Below are 19,588 nucleotides of genomic sequence, written 5' to 3'. Positions count from 1 at the left end.
TAAAAATTTAGGTGTTTTGGTCCCTAAGCTACTGGTTTATCTACTATACCTTCCTAATTCTTGATTTACATTTTATACTCATCATTATTTTTGGCAACTGTATTTGGCAATATAAATTTAAATATATTGAAGAGAAAGTGACCTTTACATAGTACTATTTTTAAAATTTCTAAAAGTTAAATAATATTCAAAGCTTTAAGAAACTTGCCACAGAATTGCAATAATGCATGAGACTATTCATCAAAATAAAAACTACATTCAATAGTATCACTCTTGAAAGCCCCTTGGGAAATAATGGCGTTTGGATTCTGCAAGTCAGCGTGACATGGCATGCAAAATTGCATCTCATGCTGAGCCAACCAGGAAAATATATGTCATCACTATGTGACATTCAGAATTTCATCTGGAAACTATAATCTTGTTCTGACTGCTAAAAGGGGGTGAAAAGACTGTTAAAAAAAATTTTGGTTGAATTTTTGCTGAATTCTTGCCAGTTTGTATAAAAACTAGAATAACTTACACTTATTTCCAAAGAACTCTATATTTGAAAAACATTCACTTATTAACACTGCAAAATGTTCTCGAAGAACTTTAAAATTAAGTGACATTATAGTTCAAATCACATATTATGATAATTCAAATTAATGGCTCTTTGGGAAAAAATCTTTATAATGAAACAGATGAAGTTTAAAAATGAATAAATTGTGCTAGGCAAAACTGCATTGTTCAAAACTGCACACAACAAAAACATATTGTAACTCCTTTCCCTCAGTTGAATAAACTCTATGTTTAAAAAAATTAAAACGAAGCCTGTTGTAAAGTCTGCAATCTGTCTTATGCATCTTATGTCTTTTCCTTCCAGATTTTTCTCCCTGTTCCCCAGTTCATGTGGCTAATACCTTCATGATCAATTTACCATCTTCCTATCAAAACAGTAATGTGTTTTAAACCTGCTGTGACTAATTGCAAAATAAAAAATTAGTATGTACAAACTGGAATAGCTGGAGTTATCCTCATGAGCCATGTTTCTGCTATTCTTGCATTTTTTCTGGCATTATATCTCATGCCCCAGAACACAGGTGTGAAAACATGACCCAACCTGGGCTGCTGCTGGGCCAATCATTGTACCTAACCTTCCTGACCATAGTGACTGTCCAAGATGTTGGCACATGATTTAAGACAGTCAAGCAAAATCCTCCTCGATTACATTTTTTTATTTATTTATTTTTTTTTGGAGACAGAGTCTTGCTCTGTCACCCAGGCTGGAGTGCAATGACGCAATCTCAGCTCACTTATAACCTCTGCCTCCCGGGTTTGAGCGATTCTCCCACCTCAGCCTCCTGATTAGCTGAGACTACAGGCATGTGCCACCACACCCGGCTAATTTTTGTATTTTTAGTAGAGACGGGGTTTCACCATGTTGCCCAGGCTGATCTCGAACTCCTGGCCTCAGGTGATCTGCCCGCCTTGACCTCCCAAAGTGCTTCAATTACATTTTCAACAGGCATTGGATAAGACCTGTTTCTCTTTGATCATAGGGAATTAAGTATGTGAGTTCAAAGGTACCCCAGCCATGTACAAAACTATGTCAAGAAATCTATGTTCAGTAAGAGAAAGTTAAACCAACACGAAAAGATGGCGTGCTGATAACATGGAATCTGTGGTTCTAAGTCATTCCAAAGAAAAGATCCATGTTTGCCTTTACCATTCTGGTTACGGGATTCAATAAATAGTCTGCCACAACCGGTTTTTAAATTGAAAATCATTTGAATATAGTTTCTGTCTCTCACAATTGAAGAGTCCTTTCTAATTTAGGAATGTTTATTTGCTAGTAAAGAAATCACCTATCAATTTGGGGAAAACCAGGCAATAGGTTAGTAGTTGTATGTGCCCTGCCCTAGCAACATCATTACATAGCCTGCATAGGTCCCAAAATGCTTTAAGCATATCATGAGACTTGTTTCCCTCCTTTCTCAGGCTTACTTCTTCAAGAGCTGTTCAACTTCATTGGCTTCCTAACTCACCTGACTTTCAGTACCTCTCTTAGCATATTCACTGGTCATTATCCCACTGATTCTCTGCCTAAGCCAGCAGATTTGGAGATGCTATTGATTTTTTTTAAACTCCTTGATCAGAGGGAGTAAAGATTTCTTTCACTATCTCAGCCAATACCTTTCTTAGTTTAAATTGGCTCCTTGGAAACTGCAGGACGGTGCTCTGGTGGCCTTGGACTACCCAGTTCTCTTCCTTTTTTCACTTGTAGTTCTTAAGAATATTGTACAACGCAACATCTTAAGATAGGAAGGGACTGACCAAAACAGCTCAAGTTCTGTGCCAGTCCCGACTAGAAACAGTACACCGTAATGCTTTAGCCAGCAAGTCATATCACCATGGAATATAAAACCCAAAGAGAGATGTCTTCCAGGGACCCTCAGATGTAGTGCGGCATGCACAGATGAGACACCATTTAACCTGAGCAGCTTTCCGGAGTCTGGGGGAACCAAATCACACTGAATCCTAGGCTTCTATTGTCCCTTGATACCTATCTGTGAGTACAGTCATAAATCTGCTTAATGTAACTCACTGCATATGAGTGTGTTCTGTCTCACTGGACAAGTTGGTAACCACTGCACAGTGAATCTGCTCCACAGGATAATCATATCTGAACCTTACATGAGAGGCTTTCTCTAGGTAATTCTAAACTTTCAGATAATAACATTCCAACACAAGAGTGTTCTCCAAAAAATGTGGTGCGCAAAGCTACAAGAACACGCATAGGGTGTTCCTGGCCTAAGTCCAGGAGTTTGAGACTAGCCTGGCCAACATGAGAATATCTACTTATACTTACTTTCATCTAAAAATGAGAAACACATATAGTTACTTATTTATTTATTCAGTTATTTATTTATTTAGAGCTGGAGTCTCGCTCTGTAGCCCAGGCTGGAGTGCAATAGCACAATATCGGCTCACTGCAACCTCCACCTCCTGGGTTCAAGCAATTCTCCTGCCTCAGCCTCCCGAGTAGCTGGGACTGCAGGCATGCATCACCACACCCAGCTAATTTTTGTTTTTAGTAGAGATGGGCTATGTTGGCCAGGCTGGTCTCAAACTTCTGACCTCAAGTGATCCGCCCACCTTGGCCTCCCAAAGTGCTGAGATTACAGGTGTGAGCCACTGTGCCCAGCCATAGTTTATTAATATTTAATACAGTAGACTATCATTGGAGTCCTTCCTCATGTCAGAAGGCCACAGATAACACTATGTTAAGTATACAAAGGAACAGGAACACTCAACAACAAGAAAGAATTGCTAAGGATTCTTCAATCCTTCACTTGTTTTCAGTTAATTGTGGCATATTACAATTTACCATGCATAGTTAATCAGGTTTTAGAATTTTATTATTTATTTTAACTGAATTAATACTCATAATCTGTATACACACTTTAAAAATATTCCTGTAAAACACACTCAAAAATATGGATTAAAAACAAAACTAATTTATTTGAATAAAAAAGACAATATCCCATTAAATTGAAATAACTCATTATATAAGGAAGATGAAAATTTACTAGCCTTATGTCAGCAAACCTTTGCAAAATAGATGGGATTGAAAAATAAGTATCTTGAGTACAGTCAATGATGCCCTTTTCATCTCTTCAATGTGATGTATCTCAGTGAGGCAGCTTTCCAATTATGTCAGCCATTAAAACCAACAATTGGAATAAACTTAATTAAAAATTAAACTTATAAGTTGCTATCATAACAAAATATTAAACAAATATTTAAAAAGTAATACCATGCAGGCTGGGTGCAATGGCTCACGCCTGTAATACCAGCACTTTGGGAGGCCGAGACGGACGGATCACTTGAGGTCAGGAGTTCGAGACCAGTCTGGCCAACATGGTAAACTTTGTCTCTACTAAAAAACACAAAGATTAGCCGGGTGTGTGGTGGGCACCTGTAATCCCAGCTACTTGGGAGGCTGAGGCAGAAGGATTGCTTGAACCCAGAAGGCGGAGGTTGTAGTGAGCTGAGATTGAGCACTGCACTCCAGCCTAGGTGACAGAGCAAGACTCCGCCTCAAAAAAAAAAAAGTAATACCATGCAATATTACACCCACTGAAACATTATTGATGTATTAAAATTCTATCTGAATAGTATAATTTAAATATTAAAATTAAAATAATCTTACATGCTTTATTACATTAAATAGTGATACATATATTTAACGTATAAATCAATAACTACTATGGATGCTTGCTCAAAAAATTACTGATAGGAGTGCACTAAGACAAACAACTGAAGACTACAATTTTAAGGTTAACTATTTTTAAATAGTTTATGTTTTCTGTATTTGTTCTAATTTATTCCTTCTTAGTATTCAGTAATGCTTTTAAAGAAATGTTAGTCTGCCTCGGCTGTGCTGAAGGAAACCAAGAAACCATGTTTTGGGGTGGGGGTGGGGGTTATTATTTCTCCCTCCCTCTTTTCGTTGTTTTGTTCCAGGTTTGGGCCAGCATATTCAAAAGGGAAGGGAGTGAGGTAGTGCTAACAGTAATGGAAGTCAAATAACTCCAATAGGGTATGGAAGTACAAGTAATTTTTCAACATTAATTTACCTTCCAATCCTTTCTCTTCTGAGAAAATTTAATGAAGTCTATGCTCTACCTTCAAAGTAAAAATAGAAAGCAAAACTTGAACACATTAGAAGAAACCATACACAAATAAATCTGCTTTACAATCATAGAGAAATAAAAAGTGAGCCAAAGAGGTAAGGACCAAGAATTTAAAAAAAATTAAATATGGAATAATTGCTAGTCTCTCAAGAAAAGGACCCAACAAAATAGGACATTATATGTATGTTAATAAAGTACAGCACATTTAAAAATAAAAATAAATAAACCCAGTCTGCTCAACAAACTGAACACTTTGTTGGAATTAATCATCAAATACCAATGATAAAATACTCTGCAGGGCACACATGGAGACATACTAAATAAAGTGTAATTACATCTCCTTACGAGCTAATGATTCATTTCAGGAGTTTTCACATGAACACCAGCAATGTGAGAAATTCAAATATGTGGTAAATGTCAACTTAGTAATACATTTGATAGATATGGCTATAAAAGATTGCCATCAGATGACTGAGGGATGCTTCATGTTTATGAAAGTGATAGCTATCATCAGAGACACTTCATATTTATCCCCTTCATAAACTACTACCTTCATAAAACATGAAATATTCAAAAAGTCAAAGAGTTAAGGAAATGAAGTATATGGCTACAATAATCTACAGTATGGGTAACATATCAAATAATCATCTAGCATCTGTTGAAGTCTTTTAGAAAATTAATCTTAGAAATATTGTCTAATTATAAATTATGCTGATTGCCTAGACTAGTGTAGAAACAACTTATAAAATAATTTGAACTTTGTGTATCATTTTAAGCTCTGCAGACTGCTAATACTTTTTCCCTTGAATTTAGATTTAGAAATAAAAATAATTTTTCTTACAATGTACAAAACAACTCAGTAAACATATATTTTCATTAAATTCTCTGATGACTTTCTGAATTACATTTTCAACTTATTTTACTTTAGATGTACTTCATTAGATACACTTTATTTTCAACCTTTTTCTGTTCTAAAATAGTAAAATTTTTTAAAACCATCTTTTATCCCTGATAAAATCAATTTTATATTATACAATAATGTCTACCTTCATGCTTTAATATTTTCAAATGACATTTGTAAAGAAAAAATAAAATTTTAGGGCCCTCTAACCACCAGAATGAACCCCTCTTCTCAGCCAGGGCATTCCAAAGTTAACCTGAAAAACTGGTTCCCTGTATGAGAAAAATAGGAGGCTTGTCTTGAGAAAATTATACATTTTTCGATCTCTTAGATTCTCTAAAAGTGCAAAAAAAAAAGAAAAAAAAATACCTGTCCCACATAAGTACTTGTTTGTGGAAAGAAAAATAACTAAATTAATCTATAATGATATATAGTCTTATCTTCTTATCTCTGTCCTAAAGAAGAAATGATTTTTCCTAAATGGTTAAGTCTCACATCTGTGCACGGTTTTAGATCTTGCTTACCTGTGATCTCACTGTATAAATTATCCTCAGTCTTTGTGGTATCTCCAATTTGGTCTCCTTGTCTCTTTATATCTCTATTGCTATATACATACCCCAAGTGACTATATAGTCAAATTTCTTGAATGACTGGTGTACATAGGTTGTCCCTCCTTCAATTCACATCCGTTCCTTAACAACTAAAAGTCCTCAGGCCAACTGGCCACAGACTAACAGCCTATTTGTCAGCCTCATTGTTCTTGATGACTCTACAGCATATCATGCACATCCACCTTCTTCTTGAAACTCTTTGGAATTGTGTCGCACATATACATGTAGCTTTGTTGCCTACTTCTCATATAATGATGCTTCTGAACTCTCTCCATTGGCTCCTTCTCCTTACTCTTCCATTAAAGAGTTCCTTTGAATGTAATTTTGCACTCTCTTCCCATCCTGCTCTGTAGGGTCTCCTGAGAAATCTCAACCACTCTGTGGCTTCCACTATAATCCATATGTTGATGACTCCCAAGTCTATATCTCTTAGTGTGAAATATCTAAGCAACACTAAAAACATTTTTTTAACCAGCTTTGTCTTGTGATATGCATACTAAAAGGAAAATATTTTTATTCTCTATTTTTTTTCCCAAAATTCAGCTTTTGATTTTCCATTTTAAGTTACTACGGTAGAAGCAGCTAAATAATCTCTACTATCCACTCTTCCTTTCTTTCTTAGTTAGAAAACACAAGTTGTAGCCAGGTACATGGCTTTAAAGAATACACACTACATTTGCAAGACCTCTTATGCAGCTAGATAGGACCATGTAACTAGCTTCTAGCCAAGAGTATATAAACAAAATGGAGTATGCAACTTCTGGGTAGTGCTTAATGACGTAGAAAATACCTTTTTCTTTCACTGTACTCATTTCTGCTCACTGAAATGCAGACTCGATTAACTGCTGAAGCCACCATCATGAACCATGAGGCAAGCCTAGCAATGAAGGTCACTCAAAGTAGAATAAAAAGCTTCCAGATATTGAAAGATCATAATAGCTTTAGGGTGTCTGCTTAAACTTTCTAATGAGAGACAAAATTGGATCTTGTTTAAAGCACCGTTATTTAGAGTAGTCTGATATTTTCAGCCAAACTTAAGCCTAAACAAGATAACTGTATTATTAAACTTTGGCATAAATTTAAAATATTACATCTTGAAATGAGGTCAGCAAAAAAATGTAATTAGAAATATTCTACTCAGGCCAAGCGCAGTGGCTCACGCCTGTAATCCCAGTACTTTGGAGGGCCAAGGCAGGCAGATCACAAGGTCAAGAGACCGAGATCATCCTGGCCAACATGGTGAAACCCCATCTCTACTAAAAATACAATAATTAGCTGGGCGTGGTGGCACGTGCCTATAGCCCCAGCTACTCAAGAGGCTGAGGTAGGAGAATCGTTTGAACCTGGGAGGTAGAGGTTGCAGTGAGCCGAGATCACGCCACTGCACTCCAGCCTGGGCAACAGAGCAAGACTCGTCTCAAAAAATAAATAAATAAATAAAGAAGAAATATTCTACTCAATAACCAAAGATCATACTCCAAAGACAGGTTCTTTAAAAACAAATAACAATAATCTAAAGCCTTTTATTAACTGTAATATAAACAATGTACTTTTTAAGATTTCAAGATTTTTCATATTTACTTCTCTTGAAGACCTAGGCATAAGAGATAGATTTTCCATATGCCTGATAAAAATTGAAACATCTGAAGGATCATATATATATTTTTTATTTTGGTAGAAGCCTCAGCATTCTGGAATATATTTAAGGATATATCAAGGCCAAAAAGTATATACCAACAGTAGTGTTTCCCTTTTGAGTCTCATCCAGGAACTTAACTGTGCACCAGTGAGTGGCACTCAAATAAAGAAAGGTGGAACTATCAATGCCATTATGAAACATGATCATAAAAGGTGTTTCCCAGTAGTATCCATCTTAGTAACTCTGATGCAAAATCTTTCACTATCTTAGTGCTACGGGACAGGGCTGCAAATTTAGAGTAATTCCTTAGCAAAAAAATAAAAAGGGCACTGAAGTTGGCTGGCTATATATTAGGTATTAGAGATGAAATAGTAGATGACAAAATTTGCATAGACCTCATTTGCAGGACTGCCTATGCCATGAAAGAAAGAAAAAAGGAAATATTCAGAGCGAAAGAAGGAAATAATCACGAAGTGCCTATACTCTGGCAATTTCAATTTTTAAAAAGTCTCATTAAATATCTTTTTAACCTTGGGTAAGTTGATTTATCTCTTCCTATACTCTGGCAATTTCAGTTTTTAAAAAGTCTCATTAAATATCTTTTTAACCTTGGATAAGTTTCTTGACCTCTTTGTGACTCAATAGTCTTACTTATAAAACGAAAGGGTTACAGTATATCATTTATTCCTATATAGATATAGATACAGATATAGATATAGATACATAGATAATTCCAAATCATTTATCCACAGATATCCACATGGCTCACTTCCTCGCCTGTTTCAAGTATCTGGTCAAATGCGAACTTTCAGTGAGCCCTACCCTCACAACCATAATTAATTATCGTCCCATGGTTCAATAAGGCTCTGTACATTTATTTTCCTTTATTCTCTTTGTGCTTCATTTTGGCATGTTTCCATTACTATGTCTTCAAGTTAATTAATCTCTTTTTCTTGCAATATCTACTACTCTACATCTAATTCCACTAAATTTTTATTTCAGATATTTTGTTTTTCATCTCTAGAATTGAGTTTGGTTCTTTTATATATTTTCCATTTCTCTCCTCAATGTATGCAACTTCTTGTAAATATCTGAACATAGTTATGATACCTGTTTTAACATATAGGTATTTAATATACCTGCTAATTCTATCATCTGTGTCATTTCTCAGCCTATTTCTATTGGCTAGTTTCTTCCTGTTGGTAGTTCTCACTCCTTTGCACCTCTAGTAATTTTTTTATTGAATGTTTGGCACTGTTATATTTAAGTTGTATGTCTCCATCTTATTGTATTCCTTTTAATGATGTTGGGCTACAATAGTATTGTATTCCTTTTAATAGTAACAGTTACTTGCTATTTTGTTTCCTTCAGAGGCTGATTTACAAGTTTGTTTAAGGTGAGTCTAGGGTAGTCTTTATAAATAGTTTAGCCCCACAGCTAAGGCCTAGCCCTTCTGGTCTCTACTGAATGTCCTAAATAACCAATGAGAATGGTATGCGATGGACAGTAGGAACTTCAATGCCTTCTGCCCTGTGTAAGGGAGGGAATCATTAAGATCACAGCTCCAAGGTTATTCTTTGCCAAACCCTGTGAGGTCTCATCGCCCCAGGGGCTCTTTTTATGCATAACTTTCTCCATCTCTGGAATTTTATTCTATAATTTCTAGTCATTTCTGCCTCCCTAAACTTCAGTTCCTGTCTCTACAACTCAGAAAGACTGCTAAGCTCAGTTTAAGACGTCCTATTCTACTCTGTATTCTGAAACGTGCCTTGAGGCAGAAAGCTAGGGAAATCCTAGGGCTCACCTTTGTTTCCTTTCTAGGAGGAATCACACTCCTGCACTGCCTGTTATCCAATGTCCAGAAACTGGGGAATTTTCCCCATATTTTTATCCAGTTTGTTAGTTGTTTACAGCAGGAATATAAATCTAAACCCTGTTAGTCTATCATGGCCAGAAGCTAAAGTTCTATACTTTGAATTTATAGCATTATCTACCAAATCTACAACATTATCACATGTCTTCATTTATTATTATCTTAGCAATAGTCAAGGTGTCCTAAATTTAAAAGGCTTCTATTATTTTAACTCTGTACTTATGACGTTGACATGAGAAGTAATATATAAACATGTAAGATAAAATGGGTTATATCTTTTAAGTATCATTTATGGAGTATTCTGCTTTTTAAGTTTTCATCTCCATTCCAGAAATTTTCATCAATAATTCCAAATTAAGGTTTATAACATTTCAAAACCTAGGGTAAACAAATGTCACAGCTTTTAGGGGTTTCGTTGTTTTGAAGAATATACAGATTCTCTAGAAGATTATTTAGAATTTTGTGAAAATCGATTATCTTCATGTGGAGCAGCAAGTCTTTATTCTGGCTTAGTCCACCCTATGTGACTATATCATTGAAATAGTGGCATTCTGTTGTTAACACATCCCCAGCCCTAAACACATGTCCTCTTGCAGCTAGCCACTTAACATTGGCTGAATTTGGAAGAGGAAAAGGTCTGCTTCTAACTGAATAATTAAAAAGCAAAATCAAACCCAGTGCAGTATCAGCAGGTCTTGTTATTCATGTGTCAAAATCACCATATAACTTGTTGGGGATGAACTTAAAATCAACATTGGACCATAGGTTGTGATGATATAAATTTAAAAAATAATTTTAATAAGAACTCAGAAATGAAATTAACATTTCTCCACTGTAACATGTAGTTAAAAAATAAATTGTGTATTTTACAACAATGTAATTATACCTAATGCTACTGATTTATACCTAATGCTACTGAAAATGGCTTAGTTAAAAAACAAACAAAAACCAACAACCAAAAAAGGTAGGCAGATGTGCAAAAGACTATGAATACCTTAACAAACTCGTTATAATTTATGATGCAATATAAATAATAATTAAAATAGTGATTGATAACTACATTTAGATGTATGTACATACTCTAAGAAATAATAAAATATATTTTTAATCTAAAAAAGAAGACTGTATCCTTTAATTAAAAATAAAGTGTTAAAACATAATTCTAAGTAAAGAAAATGTTTAGCACAGAGTATTATCAAGAAAAGAGAGAGTACCACTACCAAGTTCACCAGAGAATTAAAAATAGTGGGCACCCAAGGGGGAAGAAACAGAATTCATAAACAATAAATGTTATACTCAACTCAAGGCCTTTTACCTTTGGTGACTGCTCATAGTCACCAAACAGGGCAATCACAAGCATTAGCTGGATGCTTATTAATTTTTATGCAAGCTTGAGTGAGAATATACATTTGGTGAAATAATAATGTTCTTATCTATAAGAAAAATACCTATAGGATATCTGATGGTTCTAAAGATGGGGGAACACCAAAGACATAAAATGCAATTATCCTTAATTCTAAAGAAAAGAACCATAGTTCATATTAATAATTTAAAATAAAAAACAATGTGTTATGTTTTCATATTTTATAAATAATGATGAGAAATTACATTTTTAGCTTTTGTTATTTATTTTCCCTCATTACAAATTAATTTCTTATAAAAACATAAAGTATAATAAAGAAGGCAAAATAATTATCAGATCAACTGGTATCATTTATGAATTGATATGTGATTGGTATGAGTTTACATATAAACTTTTCCATGCATATACAGATGCATTTCAAAATCTGTGATCACATACATTATATTTGCATAGAAGATCTAGCAGAGAATATGAGAGAAAGGGGAAGAAAGATGATTAAGGTGTACTGTGGTTTTCAAGAATTCACTTGAAGGAACATACTATTGAGAGACAATTCTCCATGGGTCTCTTAAGTAGAGGTAGTGATTGTCTTTGTTCCCTACTGTGTTTTAAAGGATATTTGTATAGCGAATAGCCTCAGAAGACAGAAATATGATCCTGCTTCTGAGCAAAGGGCAAGTGTGCTTACACCCTCGCAAAGGAGACACAGCGCCTCCCTCTGGAGGAAAGGGCAGGCACGCTTTCTATCCATTATAAAAGGTTCAGGTTCCTAAATTCAGAATTCCTGGCCCCCTTCATGTCACCTTATGGAAACTGGGCTCAGGGCACTAACACAAGAAAATGCTACTACTGTGATTATTGCTAACATTGTGGATAATAAAGTTCTTTGTCTCCAGCTGAGGAGTCTCATGTCTTTGGCCAGCATCCATGAAACTGTGGATGCTAACTTGCTAGCTTAGAAGTGGAGTAAAATCATAGTCCCTTTACAGTACTTGACACATACCTGTTACCGTTTTTGTTTTTATAGGGCTGCTGGCATATTCAGAGGCCTGATATGATTGCTGCTTTGCCAAGGGTGCACTTCCAATAGACACCTCATCCTCTTTCCTTCTACAAACTGGCATAACAAGAGGAATAGCTACCACAGGCTGCTGGAAAGAGCCAAAATGAAAAACGTTTTAGTTTTTAGTTTTTAACTATTTCTTAAGCAGTAAAGGTTAAACATGGCAATACTGAGGACAGTCCTGCACAAGTTGGGGCTGAGACTTCATTATTTTAAATCAATCAATCTCTCCCTCCTTCATCTGTCCCTGCACCCCGACTTTTCTCTCTCTTTCTCACACACACACACACACACACACACAGAGCAATGCTTATCCACTTACATTTTAAATTAAAATTCTGAGTGAAAATCAAAGAGCCTGTAAGTACCCAGAAAACTTAAGTTTTAGTAAGAAGTATTAAAATAATATGGAAAGAGCAAGATAAAATTTAAATTCACTTTGAAAATTATGTTCTCAAAAAAATGGAAAAGTATCCTTATAAAGTTATCCTTATAAAATGGCATTTTTAGAAACATACTTTTACAAACTGATTGTGTACATGTTAATATGGATACTCCAACTTTTTTGAAGAATACTGAAAATCTCTATATTTTGTCTGACAAAAGATATCCATAGCATATTCAGAAAGCACAGAAAAATATCTACTTAGAGAAAGCTGGAAAATATTATGATCCTCTATTGAACGCATGCGGGCTGAGCAGGACAGTAAAGCAGCTGTTTCATCTTTATTCACTGAAATAAAGTCTGATGTTACTGCTGATGATGCCCAATACAATTCTGTCATATTATTGGCAAAAAAAAAGGCACTTTTAAGTTTGCCATAGGATCAAAGATCAATGTTGAAGTGGGTGGAAAACAATCATCAAATGTTGGGTTTTAGCCACAGTTTGAGAAGGAAATTGTAGCTTGGGAAACAACAGATGATAACTGTAACACAGTTGTATCATGGTAAATCTGGCGGTGGTTGGTCAGGCTGCAATGTAGTCTAAGGTTATCTTCACTACTACAACCAAAGTTTTATAGATCCAACCTTAAGCCTCACCCAACTTAAAATACTCAATATAATTTACATTATGAAAAAGTATTTCAATGAAAACTTTTTTATTATATAACTATGTAATAAAATCAATCATGTTCTGAAACATGGAAAAGGGCATATTATTTTACAAGTTGCTAGTCACACTGAGTAAAAAAAAAAAAGGAAAAGAAATTAGAGGCCAGGCGCAGTGGCTCACGCCTGTAATCCCAGCACTTCGGAGGCCAAGGCGGGCGGATCACGAGGTCAGGAGATCGAGACCATCCTGGTCAACACGGTGAAATCCCATCTCTACTGAAAATACAAAAAATTAGCCCCGCGTGGTGGCAGGCGCCTGTAGTACCAGCTACTCGGGAGACTGAGGCAGGAGAATGGCGTGAACCTGGGAGGCAGAGCTTGCAGTGAGCCAAGATCATGCCACTGCACTACAGCCTGGGCGACAAGAGTGAGACTCCATCTCAAAAAAAAAAAAATCAAAAATGAGAAAAGGAAAAGATTAAATAAATTATCGGAAGCATCATAACATAGAGTACCTGCTTTTATATTTGGTATTTAGTCAAACTGATAATACACAAATCTAAATTGGAAATCATTTTTAAGATCTAGATGAGAAATGCTCCACATATTGTTAAGTCTTGATGCATTTAAATTTCCTCATCTAAAAAATAAGAGGGGGTGGAGATGGTTACTGGAAAACCTCTTTATACTCTAATATTTAGTGACTCCATAATCCCTTGAATTTCTGCCCATTTATATTCCTGGAATACAATCCAAACTCTAAAAAGTTATAACCAAGTTCAGGATTAAAATTAATATACAGCTGGCCCTTGAATACATAAGTTTGAACCACATAAGTTCACTTACATGTGGATTTTTTTCCACCTCTGCCACTTCTGAGACAAGATGAACCCGTCCTCTTCCTCCTCCTCAGCCTACTATTCAACATGAAGACCTTCAGGAATGATCTACTTTTGTCCTATATAGTATTTTGTCTTCCTTATGGTTTTCTTCATAACATTTTCTTTTCTCTAGTTTACTTTATTGTAAGAATACCACACATAATGCATATAATATACAAAATATGTGTTAATTAACTATGTTATCGTTAAGGCCTCTGATCAACAGTAGGCTATTAGTTAAGTTTGGGGGAACTCAAAAGGTATAAATGAGTTTTCGACCAAGCAGGGAGTTGGTGTCCCTAGCCCTCGTGTTGTTTGTTTCTAGGGTCAACCACAGAATGAGTAACTAGAGGAAATTTATGTGCTATACAGTGTAAATTCAAGCACAATAGCCGAAAGATGCAACTAATAAAAGCACAAAGTTAAAAATCCATGTAAAATTTTACAGATCCAGTTCATGGTACTGGTAATACTAAACAACAAACAAAAAATACCTTTGGGTAGCTAAAACTCTGGGTGTATTTTTTTCTCTTTTTGAGACAGAGTCTCACTCTGTCGCCCAGGCTGGAGTGCAGTGGTGCAATCTTGGTTCACTGCAACCTCTGCCCTCCGGGTTCAAGCAATTCTCCTGCCTCAGCCTCCTGAGTAGCTGGGATTACAGGCGCCTGCCACCGTGCCCAGCTAATTTTTGTATTTTTATTAGGGATAGGGTTTCACCATCTTGGCCAGGCTGATCTTGAACTCCTGACATCATGATCCACCCGCCTCAGCTTCCCAAAGTGCTGGGATTACAGGTGTGAGCCACTGTGCCCAGCCAACTCTGAGTGTATTTTCACACAGGCAAGAATTAAAAGGCCAAACAAAACCACTTTCTAACACAAGAGTAAGGCTCTTGTATGCCCTGTACACAGCTGTATACAAAATACTTATATTTGTTGAATGACTGCTAATAAAGATGCTGCATGCCAGGCATTAAGTGATACCAAATAAGGAGTAAGACCAGTGATTTCCTCCACTATTCTAGAAATATGGCTACCTTGGTCAAAAACATCGAAATAAGCAGTATTTATTTTTAACAACCTCCTATTACCCTGCTTATATTCTTTTTCCTTCTGGTACTGTAGCTCTCCTCAAATTTCAGTTGCACTCTAGTCTCAGAGCTGTTCTATCTTTAACTCAAAACTGTCCCATAACCCAAAATACCTAAAGCTTTTCATAGCTGCATCATATAAAAGGTAACCATCTTTCACTAATTATTAATTTAACAAATTAAAATAATACTAGAAGGTTACAAAGAATACAACATACCTATTATAACCAATAATTAATGGCTATTAACAGTTTTATCATATTTGCTTTTTTAAAAAAAGTATTCTAGATAAAACTAAAATCCCCTTTGACTGCCAACCTACTGTCCTTTCCTCCCAGAGTCAACCATTATTATGATATTAGTACAAATTCTTCAACTTAATTTTTATACCTGTATTCACTTACAGACACACATACACATACACATACACATTAAGGGCAGTTTTAGAAAAATATACATAAGTGCTCTCATATTGCATACATCCTGGGGAAACGGCTTTTGCATCAAATATAATTTGAGATGTCCATACTAAGGTCTATTGTATAATTTTTAATAAATGTTATATCATGTGAATATTTCATACTTCATCCACCTTCTTACAAATTTTCATTTAAGTTTTCAAATTTTCACATTATTGTAAAGAATATGCAACAGCAGTCTTACACACTATTCCTTAGTTACATGAATTTCACTCTAAGAGCGTACCTGCATCAAGAAGTACAAGTTTGGGGTTATAAGTTCACTAATTTTCAATTTTACTAGATACTGACAAATTTATCAAGTTTTCACTCACAACAACAGTAATCATTCTCTACATTTTCACCAATACTGTATATCAGCATTTTTTTTCACCTAACAGATTTTAAGAGTAAAGATGAGTGGTCATGACTTGATAATTATTGAACCTGGGTATGGAAACATATTGCTCTACTATGCAATTCTCTCAATTTTCCATGGTGGGGTGAGGTGGGGGGAACATTCAAGAGGAAAATAGTAGAATAAGGACATTTTTAAAGTATATTTTTAAGTACGCCAAACTGTAGTAAAATAATAATGCTATCAATTGCTGTTGAAAATGTAAACTGGGCTGGATATGGGGCTCATGCCTGTAATCTCAGCACTTTGGGAGGCTTAGGTGGGTAGACCACTTGAGCCTAGGAGTTTCAGACCAGCTGGGGCAATTTGGTGAGACACCACCTCTACAAAAAAATGTATATATTTTTTAATTAGCCAGGCATGGTGGTGTGTGTCTGTGGTCCCCACTACTCAGGAGGCTTAGAAAAGAGGATCACTTGAACCCACAAAGTCAAGGCTGCAGTGACCTGTGATCACAGCACTGCACTTCAGCCTGGGCAACAGAGCAAGACTCTGTGTGGAAAAAAAAAAGAAAGAAAAAGGAAAAAGAAAATGCAAACTATACCAATTTTGGAAGCAATTTGGTGACATAACAAAAGTCTTAAAATATGTTTCTAAAATGCAAAATACTTGCCTAGTGCTACTAATTACACTTGTAAAAATATAGTCTAAGTGAATAAAGATGAATGCAAAGATTTAGCCATGGAGACACATACTCCAACATTATTTGTAACTCTGAATGAGTAGGATTATGGTATTTGTTAGTTTACCTTTTATTTTTATTATGTTTAGAGATGGAGGTCTCACCCTTTTGCCCAGGCTGGAGTATACTGGTGTGATCATTGTTCACTGCAGCCTCCACCTCCCAGGCACAAATAATCCTCCTGCTTTAGCCTCCAGTGTAGCTGGGACTACAGGCCTGCACCACCACGCAGACCTAATTTTTATTTTCTGTAAAAACAGAATCTTGCTATGTTCCCCGGGCTGGTCTTGAACTCCTGGGCTCAAGCAATTCTCCCACCTTGCCTCCCAAAGTATTGGTATTGCAAGTAGTTTAGCTTCTAAATAGAGCATTGTTTCTGAATTATAAAAATATACATATAATTATGTGCCACATAACAATGTTTCAGTCAACAATGGATTGCATACATCATGGTGGTTCCATAAGATTATAACACCATATTTTTACTATACCTTTTCTATGTTTAGACATACAAATACTTATCTTTGTGTTATAACTGCCTAAGGTATTCAGTACAGTAATACTCTGTATAGGTTTGTACCCTAGGAGCAATAGGCTATACCAGAGATGGGTTATAGCCCAAACGTCTAGCAGGCCATACCATCTAGGTTTGTGTAAGTACACTCTATGATGTTTGCACAACAACAAAATTGCCTAATGATGCATTTCTCAGAATGTATCCCCATCATTAAGGGGCACGTGATTGTATACTCATTTTAAAAGTTATAATTTTTTAAAAAGTTAAAAATCAAAATATTTGAATATGTTTGGTATCAATTAAATGAATGTCTAATTTATTTAAGCTGCTAGAACACTCTACTTGACCTTCAGGGATATCTATGGTACACTGGAAATAACTGTATTACTTAGAGAATAACCAATCGAGAATTTACAAAGAAAATTTTTTCAGACTGGTTACTGCCATTAGTCTAACTTCTGTAGCACTCATTCTCTATATTCTGCTAGAGTAAACTTTCTAAAATCCAGCTCTGTTAATACCAGTTTCCTATAGCTCCTCTTTACCCTTCAAAATGAAGTCTCAAATACCTAGGACTACAAATTTTTTTTTCAGAAATTGGTTTCCAATTTCTCCCAGTCTCTACAAGAACACTTCACTCCATTCTGGAACCACTGAAGTCTCTTTCTTGCCATGCTTTTGCATCTTCTCTGCCTTTGTTCAAACAGTTCAGTCTAAAACAACCTTCCCTGTCTGGCTCACTCCTAGATACTCAGCTTAGTTGTTAATTCCTCCTTTTCACACACTACCCTGCTTGTGAGAACTATTCCTCTTTTTTGTTTTCACATAATCCTGGACATACATATACATAGTAATTACTAAAAATGGCATTACTATATCCCTTAAGATTCTCAAATACACTACATACTCTCAGAGGGAGGGATATTCTCACCTATGACTTTTATTTCTGTGGCCATGGTGTATAGCATACTGCCTTACATTCTGTAACTACTCATTGAAAGGAAAAACGGGGACAGGTATGGCAGAAGTTTCAAATAAAATTAGGACAAAGTGAAGAAAAACCTTTAAAACGTGTTCCTTAGAGAGTATTTTCTGTTAAATTTTTTAATTCTTATATAAATATAAAATTGTGTATTCTTCTCCAATCAACTAGCTTGAAGTTACTTCAGAAAAAGGATACAAAGCTATTCCATATAGGATACTGCAAAATTATACTTAAGTTGATGGGAAATTATAATTCAATAAAGCACAAATTTGGCCTCAAAACTTCTTAGTTCTGTCATTTACTTACAGCTGTTTGACTATACATAAATGAATCTCAATAAACATCAGTTTCTTCATCTTTAAAATGAAAATAACAAAACTGTCAGATTTATGTTTAAGTATTCTAGAAACTATAATTGTCTACTTACTACTTTGTAATTTATACCTTTTTAAACAAACATATATTCCAACCTTTTTTGCACCAATCATCCCAATCCAAGAATTAGGTATTCGATGCATGTTTTTTGAAAAAACCTAAATATGACAAGGAAAGGTAGAGATAAAAATAAAAGCTGGCCAGGAGCCGTGGCTCACACCTGCAATTTCAGCACTTTGGGAGGCCAAGGCGGGCGCATCACTTGAGGTCAGGAGTTCGAGACCAGCCTGGCCAACAGGTAAAATCTTGTCTCTACTAAAAATACAAAAATTAGCTGGGTATGATGGTATATGCCTGTAATCCCAGCTACTCGGGAGGTTGAGGCACGAGAATCACTTGAACTTGGGAGGTGGTCCCAAGAAAATCACTTGAACCAGGGAGTGGGCCAAGATCACGCCACTGCACTTCAGCTTGGGAGGCAGAGTGAAACTGTGTCTCAAAACAAAACAAACAAACAAAAATGCCAACATTCATTTATTGAGCAATTCTTATGTATTGCACACAATGAGAATGGACATGTAGGCACTATGAAAGAATGAAGACTGGTGAAACAGGACTCCTAAACTAGTTTCTGTTTTATAAGCCATTGTACAGAAAGCCCCTTTAGTAGTCAAAGAAACTTTATAATGACATGCAATTTCTCATGCAAAAATAAGGGAACAGAATTGTTTGAAAGGGGTAAAGCGGAGAGACAAAGGAAATCTGGTACATTTGTTAAAAAAGAATCAATCAAAAGACATATATAATTCTACTAAATGAATAAGAAAAATATTTGTTAAGAGAAAAAACTATTTAAAAATCTCTTACCTGTTGCATATGTCTACTTGTTCGTTTCTGAGGCTGATAGATGAGCCATGTATATAAGATTGGGTCAATATTAACTGCTAGTCCTTGTATACTGCAAAGAAGTACAGCACCTAGAAGATAAGATTTTTAAATTG

At 35.5% G+C, this 19,588-nt stretch overlaps 1 protein-coding gene across 8 annotated transcripts in view; it reads right to left on the bottom strand.

Moving 5' to 3' along the window:
- Positions 1–19,588, bottom strand: part of VPS13B (vacuolar protein sorting 13 homolog B) — an 870,718-nt gene that overhangs the window by 509,103 nt on the left and 342,027 nt on the right. For 7 of the 8 annotated variants that reach the window (XR_005240849.2, XM_037999868.2, XM_073018246.1 and 4 more), the window contains exons 20-21: positions 19,455–19,564; positions 12,067–12,214 (exon numbers count right to left, since the gene is read on the bottom strand). Coding sequence is in view for 7 of the 8 variants with exons in the window: in XM_037999868.2 (XP_037855796.2) it covers positions 12,067–12,214; positions 19,455–19,564 (258 nt within the window). In the remaining variant the exon portion in view is untranslated. The remainder of the gene's footprint in view (positions 1–12,066; positions 12,215–19,454; positions 19,565–19,588) is intronic. The other variant, XM_037999864.2, reaches the window with a different exon arrangement.

Source organism: Chlorocebus sabaeus, chromosome 8 (assembly GCF_047675955.1).
Source record: "Chlorocebus sabaeus isolate Y175 chromosome 8, mChlSab1.0.hap1, whole genome shotgun sequence".
NCBI lineage: Eukaryota > Metazoa > Chordata > Mammalia > Primates > Cercopithecidae > Chlorocebus > Chlorocebus sabaeus.
The sequence above is the reverse complement of the archived record's forward strand: the minus strand, read 5'-3'. Positions and strand labels throughout refer to the sequence as shown.